Source organism: Lepisosteus oculatus, chromosome 5, assembly GCF_040954835.1.
Source record: "Lepisosteus oculatus isolate fLepOcu1 chromosome 5, fLepOcu1.hap2, whole genome shotgun sequence".
NCBI classification, from domain to species: domain Eukaryota; kingdom Metazoa; phylum Chordata; class Actinopteri; order Semionotiformes; family Lepisosteidae; genus Lepisosteus; species Lepisosteus oculatus.
Window position 1 is genome coordinate 19,409,736 of NC_090700.1, and position 10,084 is coordinate 19,419,819.

General features: G+C 37.8%; 1 protein-coding gene across 2 annotated transcripts; it reads right to left on the reverse strand.

The window, feature by feature from the left end:
- Nucleotides 1–139: 139 nt before the first annotated feature.
- cct8 (chaperonin containing TCP1, subunit 8 (theta)) lies at nt 140–9,350 on the reverse strand. Of its 2 annotated transcripts, XM_015341804.2 has the most exons (16): nt 9,205–9,350; nt 7,735–7,825; nt 7,359–7,438; nt 6,368–6,517; nt 5,988–6,168; nt 5,685–5,746; nt 5,470–5,607; nt 4,971–5,149; nt 4,679–4,745; nt 4,114–4,201; nt 3,623–3,738; nt 3,290–3,361; nt 3,042–3,206; nt 2,448–2,567; nt 1,758–1,875; nt 336–422 (listed from the first exon to the last, which is right to left on the reverse strand). In XM_015341804.2, the coding sequence occupies exons 1-15, from the start codon at nt 9,262–9,264 to the stop codon at nt 1,768–1,770; spliced, it is 1,677 nt and encodes a 558-aa protein (XP_015197290.1). In that variant the 5' UTR covers nt 9,265–9,350; the 3' UTR covers nt 336–422; nt 1,758–1,767. The 2 variants fall into 2 exon arrangements, with proteins under 2 accessions (XP_006628264.1, XP_015197290.1); XM_006628201.3 differs by lacking the exon at nt 1,758–1,875 and having other exon boundaries at nt 140–422; nt 9,205–9,348.
- Nucleotides 9,351–10,084: the final 734 nt, after the last annotated feature.

Here is a 10,084-nt window from a genome sequence, read left to right on the forward strand (position 1 = left end):
ACTTGGACCTACTGAGAATGAAAAGCAACAATTCAACAATCCCATTAAAACAATGTAGTACCATCATCAATAAAAACAAAGAATGATTCAGAAATTCAGAACCTTACAGCTGTGTAGAAAAGAAAAGACAATGAAACAGTTCAGAAAAACACTGACAGCTGAAGTGCCTTTTTATTAGGGGACAAAAGCTTCATCACAATTCAGTTTCCCTAAAAATATTAATAACACGGTGCACGACAGATTAAATAAATGTGAAACAGAATATGGGACAGACTGATAGACCGGGTGGTCTGAGTCAGTCCAGTTCTACCCAGAGTCAGTAAGGGGAAGAGAACCAGCACACTGACTCAGTCTTGGTCTTCATCCCAGTCCTTCTTTCCTTGAGGGGGTTTAGGTCCGCCTGCTGGCTTGGCCATGATGATCTGTGAAGAGGCAAGAGAAGTGTATCACTGGACAGTTCACAACTGAGGCCCAGACTGACCATGTGATTTCCATGTCCAACAATTCCAACCACTTAACTGGATCTTCCTCTTCTTTTTCTTAGTTTGCTAACATCACAAGACTGTGATTTTATTATTAAGGACAACTGAATCAAAGTTTTTTGCTCTTTAACAGAACTTGCAGAATTGTGATAAATGCTTGTGCAGCTACTGTATACTGTTCTAATTATGGTGCCTATTCAGTCAACAATTTGGAAAAGCAGACTTGATTAAGCAATGAGGCTTGGTACACATACAGATGGTACCATGTGTAACACTACAATGGGCAACAACTCTAAACTCAAAAAGGCAAACACTGGTAGGAGACTATTTTGTATAGATAGAATAGAATGTATGGCTTATGGTAGACACTGGAAATGTGGATACCTTGTGGTATGTAGTCACTGTCAATTGGTTAGCATTTCTCACGGTTTAAAATCATGGTGCACCAAATTTCATTACTCCACCATGCAGTTTTCATCATATAGTTTTTATAGTTGTCCGAGTAGGCCCACAAAATAATATGCACAATGACCTTTTAAAAAATAAAGGTCAATAACTGTCCTTCTCACATTCGGACATCTGTAGAACAGAATGTGTAACTGTTCTGACAACACGGTAACTCTCTCTCCATGCAAAATACATGCAAGAAATCCATGCATATCTCTTTCATTTGTATTGTAACAATATATTTACACTAAAATCAAAAGGTGCAACATTGCAGGCATGTACAAAAAAAAATAGAATATTCTATGATTACATAATGGCCACTAATTTTCCATATTATTTCCATAACAGCTTTTAAAAATATAATATAAAATATAATATACAATATTTTCCCCAGTCTGTGATTTTTCACATCTATAAACACAATTTTGTTCTGGTATTATGTACTATAAACAAAAACATACTGAAAAGCTCCACAAATGGCTCTTAAAATGCTAAAAATCCACTAATCTCTCACTTTCTGTCCTTAATTTAAAACTCTAGCAAGACATCATGGACATCTATCTATGAAGAAGCTCACAATAAATGAAATTACAATTTAATAATGAAATCTAAATCAAACTTCGACAACTTGTGCAAAATGATGTTTAGACACCTGTGTAAAGTTAGTATTGGTTAGTTTCAAGTAGTGATTTTAACAAAACTCTTTCTACTTTACTCATGCTAGTGTGAACTGACTGTGACATAGGAGTTGCACTTTCACACGCAAAAACAGTGCTCAACATTATGGCATGTCCCATTCCATTAAAACACTCCTGACACTCATGGCACCTTTTTAAAATTAAAAATGGGTGTCAAATTTATCTGGTTCATCTTCCCAACTGTCTTTGTCCCAATGTCCTTGCTGTTTGGGAGGTCTGGGTCCACCTGCTGGTTTAGCCATAATAATCTGACAAGATTACACAAAAAGGATTGAAACATCAATATGTGAAAAACCAAAACAAGATGGCTACCAAAGGTCTGATATGGAATCTACAGTGTATCTGAACTTCAGAACCATGCTCCAGCCAGGCACTTAACGAACACTTGAACAGAATGGTTCTAGTGTGGGATTTAAAAGTGAGAAATATCTTCAAGGTACATAGTAAGGATTCTGCTACAAATCAAATGTTTAAAACTTGAATGGCTGGAATGTCAATTCCTGAGTATTTCAATAAATGTACACAAAATGTTATCGGGGGCAGGAAGTTTAGCTGTGTTATGCAATAACACGGTGTACCTCTCCTCCAGAGTATTACAGTGTGAATAACTGTAAGGAAATCATCACTGTTTCTATTTAAAATAATATGTAAAATAAATTCATCTGTCTCCCATGGAACCGAGTTATCCAGAGGAGATGGTGTTTGCAGCATGAAAACAACCTTTACATAAAAGCTACATAAAAGATGTTTTGTAACAAAGCTGTCTTTTCATTCTTATTACTTAAAATTTTCTAAGGGATACCAGAAACACTGATCTCACCTGATCCACCCTAAGAACTGTGACGGCAGCATTTGTGGCCAGTTTGATTCCCCAGTACTTCACCAGGTAGGGGTCCATGATACCTGCTTCCAGCATGTCTTTGACAGCAGCACCTTCACCCTTTATACAAACAGAAAGTTTATTTTTAAGATAGGTTTCCAAATCAGAAAATAAGAAGATCACAATGTACATAAACTTTGAATCATCCCTGTCCCAATATGGTCCCCCAACTATCACACATCACACCACATTTCAGCTAATGTTTAATACAGTATCTACATTCCTAGATGTTTGTGTTGAAACGCATGCAGTGACAGCCAATCATTCATTCCAAAAGTCACACAATGGATTTACTCCACATTGAAGACTAAGACTTAAGTTTATAAATATCCTTTAGTTCCTTTGAAATGTTCCGAAAGTGTCTGGATCTCATTTTGTAGGATACATCATGTTTGTACCCCAGAGATCTTAAGAAAGTCTAATGTCCTCAACCACTATTCTCCACTGATTTCAATTTTCTTCTTTCTAACATACCAAATACTTATCATGGGAGTGTCTTTTTAAAATGACACCTGTTGTATCCTATCACCTCACCTCAATATCAAATCCAATGTTTCTGTTGCCTTCATGATGAACTGCGTACAGCTTGGAAATAAGTTCTTTGCCTTTCACTCCAGAGTTCTCTGCCAGAGCACGGGGTACACATTCAAAGGCCTCTGCAAACTTCTTGATGGCATACTGCTCAAGACCTGGACACGACTGAAACAAAAAAAACAGTGCAGTAAGGGTAGAAGCTTGTGTGCAGGCACACAGATCGGACATTGTGATTTCCCCAAACTTACCTCTCCGTAGGACGTGATCCGTTTGGCCAGCTCAATCTCAGTTGCTCCAGCTCCTGGTAGAAGACGTTTATCCTAGAAAGAGTAATTGGGTGAGGGCATCAAGAAGCAGTCTTTTTTGAAGACATTAATCCAATTGATTATATAAAACTTGAAATGTAATATAATCTTCAATTATTATGCAAATGTATGTTTATGTTTAGTTTTCAAATGCAGAGCAATATATTATCAGATTTTAGGTTATGTATATTTTATTGTTAAACTCAATTAGAAATCTTAGGCAAGTACTGCTTTCATCAGCTCTTTTAATACAACACACTGTTTTGTTTAACATACCCTCACAAGAACTTTGAATGTATTGACTCCATCGTCTACGGCCCGTTCAACATCATCCATGAGATTGTCTGTCGAGCCTCGGATTACAATAGTAGAGATGGCACCATCCTCTTTTTCTGAAATTGTTAAAAAGCAACGTGGTTAGTACAAACTTCAGAAAAAATAATTCATTTCATACATACAGTTAATAAATGAAAGTTCACGAATAAGTCATTCACAAAAGCAGGCTCAAAAATGCTTAAATGCTCAGTGCTAATTATTAAACATATATAACTCTTGCCACAGAATGATTGCTTCCCCATTACTTTTATCATAATTAACTAATAGGGACAAAGTATAAGCTCAGAGTTACCATTTTATGTTCTTTATTTTAAGTGTGTATGTTCACAAAAACAAGTGGATTCAGATAAAAAATGTGTCTCAATTTTCTTGTCTAGGCCAATTTTGTTTCTTCAAACCTTCACAAAGAATCATGAATTCAAGATGCCTACCATGTTTGAAGACAACAACCTGTGTGTCCCCAACTTCTGAGAGATAAACACTGTCACAGTGTCCCATCTCTTCGGGAGTAGGTGGTGTCTGTGGAAAGAGTTAAAGGTTAGAGTCCATGGATTTCAACTAAAACTATGAATCTGATACTCAGATCAACTTGTTTCACCGTGAAATACAAATATTTATTTGAAATAGAAATCTCCATATCACATATGAAATGTATGAAAGCATAATCAATTCACACTAATTATAACCTATATCTATAGCAAAGCAGGCAAATATAGATCAATATAGCTATATAGGCGTTACTAATTGACTGTAATGAATAGAACTGGCATTCCAACGTGACAATAAATATTTGAATGCTCAAACTTAACACTGTAAGGTTTTTTTTATTTTTCTTTGTTACTCTTTCCCCAATAAATGTTTGGCTTTAAGCACTCAGGTCTTGATTACAAATTCAACAAAATGGAAGGAGGTGAATATTTTTGAAAGGCACTGTATATGTATCATTCATGTATATGTATCATTCATTCACTCGTGAGTTTCATTTATAAAACTTACCAATCTGGGTAGTGCTACTGCTCCCAATGTTTTACACAATCTTCTTAAGTCCCACTTAGAATTAAGCCTGTGAAATAACAAATACTGTATTAAATACATAACTTAGAAAACTCACTTAAGAACTAATGCTGGACCTGTTTGTAGTTGAGCTCCTCAGAGTGACATGTAATGAAACTCTTTTATAGTTCCCTGTGCCTGAAAAGAAGTACTAAAGCTATCATACAAAAGGTCAAAACAACAACCTTTTCCAGCTCCAAAACAGATGAAGCAGTTGAATTTTTCACAGCCTTACCTCACCACCATCAGTTGGTATTTGTTGGCATAGTGCAGAGCCATGTCTGCCACTTTGCCACCTGTTACCACTACATTGGCTCCAGCTTCAGCAATGGCTTTGACTTGAGTCTCCATCAGATTCTCCTCTCCCCGGCTGAAGGTCATCAACTCCTCTGCATTCTTAATTAAGACGGTTCCCTGATGTAGGCAATGACATGTGTTAAAGTACTTTGGCGATGTATCACAGATCCACCCAACAACACCAATCAGCTTATACTCCTTCCTCCATACCACCCCCCACCCTGGGAAAGGAGATCCAAGCCTGATTTCCACAGATATATCCCAGATGACTATTTCTAACTTACAATGTGACACTACTTCCCCACACACGACAATATGAATCTAACAGATATAAATAATCCATAAATGGTATTTTCTTAATCCTAGGGAAATGCTTAAATATAATAATGTACACGATACAAATATGAATTAGCACCTTCAGTCAACCACTGCCTTACCTTGGTCTCTGTAACCATACAGTCAAATGGACAGGAAAATACAGCTATTTTTGCATCTTTGACGGAAGTGATATCTCCTTCTGTTTCTCTTTTGAACACCATTCCATGCAAAACGGAGGAGGCAGTCAATCCACTACCCTGTAGTGACAACAACAGTCATTAGTACAACAGATAGCACCTGCTCTATTTAAATTATTATAGATCACGGGGCTTACCAAAATCTTGCACACTCTAACGTTGTCCACATTGAAATTACCGGAGTCAGGGAAAATAGAAACTGCAAAACAAATAATTGTGCATTGAATAAAACTCTACCCGAGTACTGACAAATATAAAACCTCTTTCTGCAGGTACCTTAGTCTGCACTCTGATCATCAACTCAACAATTAATTTGTCATCATTTACATTTCTGCATTTCTGAAATATTTGGTTAGTGCTTTCTTAGCATTTAAACCACTTTTTCTCAGCGAGGTTTGAAAACTTCCAATCTATCCAAATGTACAGTAAAAATATCTCACCACAAGCCTGTGCGATGAGATTCGACAGGAAGTCTTCGTTTCCATACTGCTTGCTCATCACAGAAGGACGAATCAGAGAGGTGGCCTCCTCCACATCATGGAGGTTCTTGGCTGAAGAGCACACACAGTCTGGAAGTATTTCCAGAGCTTTCTTGCATCCCATTTCATATCCTTCAATCACCTACATTGAAAAAGACATTAAATTCCTTGTACTCCTATACAGCGGAACAGTTTTAAACAAAACCCCAAACAGCTCACAAGCCCCAGGCCACAAAACAGAGGAATGAAAATAAGAAATTATTTTCTTATTACATGTTAGTATTACATGTGTACTTCACGTCCTAAACTGAAGTGGAAAGTGAGTGATTCTACAGGCTCACCTCAGACACTGACAGTCCCATTCTGAGAAGCTCTTCTGCCAGTTCCAGCAGCGCCCCAGCAAACACCAGAACAAAGTTGGTCCCATCCCCAACCTCCTGCTCTTGCATGTGGGAAGCCATGACGATCATTTTAGCTGCAGGGTGCTGAACCTGGTGGGTGCACAAACAAACAAAAAAAAGATCTTATGCACCTTGTTTCTTCTCCAATTCTCACACTGTACACATGTCACTGAATACCTTTCTCCTGCAATGGGGACTTTTATCAAAAGCTTTTTGACAATCTAAATTTACCAATCTAAATATTATATGCTCCATGTGTTTCATTAATTCTGATACTTGTTCAAAGGACTCTATATTCCATATAGGTAATCCTCTAGGTTAATTCTAATAACTAATTCCATAACCTTACATGTAATAGAATTCAGACTAATTGATCTATAATTATTTGGGTCGGTTTGGGCACTTGTCTTATTGATGGGCACTATTCTACAGTTCATGGGTACTATCCCTGTCTTTTTTTAGATTTCACCATTACAACTCCTCTGCCTTTACAACTATAGCATGAAGACTACCTATTTTATTCATATATTATTTTACGTATTCCTAGCCTGACATACAATGATGGAGACAGCAGTAGCACACTCTCTGCTAGAGTACAAAATATTTAAGCCACAGGGTGAAGTACTACATAGACAGTAAAGGTTTAAAAAAAGGAATACTGGTCCTTACAGGCTAAAAGATATTCTGATTTTGTTCAAAATGATATCTAAATTAATTAAGTCAACCGCCTTGTTAATTGATCATAGATAAATTGTTCCAAACCTTTAGGAATATTACCCATAAAAACTTTTGGACTGGGTTCCACATAACCAGAGTTGGAGATCCATCATTAAGAAATTAAAAGTTTCTGCTGATCTCTGTCTTCGGCTTTTCTCACAAAACACTAGTTAAACAATTAGGAATTAAGGCGGTTCAAAAATGAACTAAATACCTCAAGTTCTCGCAGAATAGTTGCAGCATCATTAGTGACAAAGAGCTTTTCCAAGTGGTTGATGACCATTTTATTCATGCCTGAAAAGAAGTAAAAAGGCCCAGATATTAAAAAACAGAATTCTGCATTCCTATAGATTAATATTTATGTGTACTTTTCTGTAGGCTTATAGCATTAAACACACATCCTGAAAATATCAAATCAGTAGTAGTACACCCAGTCACATCTCTTATTTAAAAAACATTTCAAAATTATTCATTATCCATGTAGGTCTTAAATCACAGAATCTCATAAAAAAATAGACTCAACCTCTATTGTAATATTGTATTGGGCACTGATCAAACATCTGATATTGACAAGCACAGTCCAGACCTACCATTTGGACCGTAGGCTGTCCGTGTGGTCTGTGCCAGCTCTTTGCAGGCCTGAATGTTTCGGAAGACTGCCTCCTCCAACCCAGAGTAGTGCTGAAATGAACAGGTTTTAAAAAATAAAACAACTTATTTAAAACAGCTAGCCTAATGATTAACTGAAAATTGATCTGGTCTGCCCTGCATCTGTGAATGCCACTCCTTTCACTGTCATCACCATAACATTTACTAACAATACAATATTTGTTTTGGGAAGTACTGCAAATAAGAGCTATGTCTATACTGTTGTATATGGGACATTCCATACAGACTGTGCCGTGTTCATGGAGCCTAATTATTCCACTAAAACAGGTTATGGAACCAATGATGACCTAACAGTACTAAGCATATATTGTTCACTTCCACACAGAGGTAGTTCAGCCCCCTGAACACATCTGCCATGTGTCAAGCAATTATTTCTGATGTTAACATTTGGATAGCTGTCTCCTGAACTAGAGTAACTGCATGAAAGTGTGTATAAACAAACTACTGTATGGCTGCAGGCATGTATTCCTGTAAATTATTTATTTTACATAGAGTAACAACTTTAAATCAAATTAGGCTTTGTACTGCTTGTGCCATCTTTATCACCTGTGATCAGACTGCATTAACGTTAAACAACAATGCTTCCAGAAATAGCAGTGATAAAACAATAAGCCCAGCATTTACCATAGATTCAATTACAATTTTGAGTTCGAGTCTACTGCCGCGACACTGCTGTAGAATTGACAACAGTTACGGCAACTTTGCCTGGCAACGCCCTGTAGCATCATGCCGAATACGTTTGTGTTGTATATACAATTGTTACTTGAAGTACAGAAGCGTCTAGCGATTTTAAAACAAGCCCTTCTCTATTATAAATCCGAATTAGTCTGAATTCGGAAAATTCAGTTCATGAAAATCAACTGGCGTATGCTTGGTACTAACTGTTCCTCCATGAACAAAAGCGTTAGCAATAATAATACTACGGATTTTAGCTACATTCCTGTTCGAGAGCTGTTTTAACACCGAATGGCAGCTCCCGAAATATCTCCATGTATGGGTAAAAACGGAGTGTCGTCAATGAATGATTTCCACTACGGCTGCCGTTAGAAAGCACATGTCCCTCGTCTTACTGCATTTAGCTACAGTACAGAAAATGCTTAAAGAGGCACTGATTACACAAATATGCTGCAAGATCGTTTAATAAGTTATGATTTACGAGTTATTCGTGCCACAACAACCTACAATTTCAAAAAGCCCGTACAAAACGAGCAAACGAATGCTATATATCACAATAGGATGAACTAATCTAACTGTGGCCTACACAGGCTTTTTCTAGAAGTGTCCCACATGACACAGCGTCCAACCGCACTTCCCTTGCAATTGATACAAAATTGGACATAAAAGGTCATACATAGGTTAATCTTCAAAACAGATGACTAAATGTTCTTTACCTTTGCACCATCCTTTAACATCTGGGCAAAGCCCGGAGCTTTAGGTACGTGAAGAGCCATATTTCAAGTGGTTTTGCTCCCCGGTACAGACAGAAAAAGAACCGGTGCGTGTGCGGAGAGTCAGAACAATCGAGCTACGAGCAAAGGCGGAGCAGGAAAAGTAAATCGAGTATCGAGTTCATCGCTGTAGCTGGTAGTGGGCTGAACCTGTGGATGTGCGTCAACTCGTATACTTTTCATCATGGGATTAACATCTACCTGTTTTTGTTGATGGTAGATTACACTCGTGATTACTTCGTTTCCATCATTATTAATATTTTTTATTCTTGTAAAAAACGTTATTTAAAAAGGCATACAAGTAATTTTAAAAGAGCAATGCCATGTGTATTATTTTATTAAATTGTTTTAGTGATCTTCAAAGCTTTTCTTATAATTTAAACGTCCATATGTGTATTCATTGAAAGGTGTCCCTACTCACCGTACATTTTGAATATGATCACAATCATAATAGGTAAACTATTTTGTTAATAATGGGTGATATGCTGTATTTGTAACAAGGAATGAAACACTTGTATATTGTAACGCTTACGGCCGACAGGCGCTGTGTAAGAGCCGGCGTACCAGAGCGGGTGACGTCACCGCCCTTCCCTGTGATAGCAGGACCACAGCTACTGGGCTGTGGAGAGATCTCTCTTTGGCTCACGGGGCTAGGTCGCTGCAGAGAGACGCGGAAGTCCCGGGTTCGAGCCCCGGACGGTGCAGGGGCCGACCTAATGCGGCAAGGGCGCCCGCCGGAGCCCCCGTTGCGTTACATTGGTGTCAGAAGTGGGATGGGATAGCCCTTCGCCGGGGACGGCGATTTAAGCGGGGGAGAGTGTAA

What these genes read in the sequence shown, in the direction of transcription:
- cct8 (XM_015341804.2), bottom strand. Translation starts at nt 9,264, where the DNA reads ATGGCTCTTCACGTACCTAAAGCTCCGGGCTTTGCCCAGATGTTAAAG. An exon ending in CTATTCTGCGAGAACTTGAG is followed by an intron (nt 6,518 to 7,358) that starts GTATTTAGTTCA and finishes TGCACCCACCAG; the next exon opens with GTTCAGCACCCTGCAGCTAA. An exon ending in TACCAACTGATGGTGGTGAG is followed by an intron (nt 4,746 to 4,970) that starts GTAAGGCTGTGA and finishes GTTATTTCACAG; the next exon opens with GCTTAATTCTAAGTGGGACT.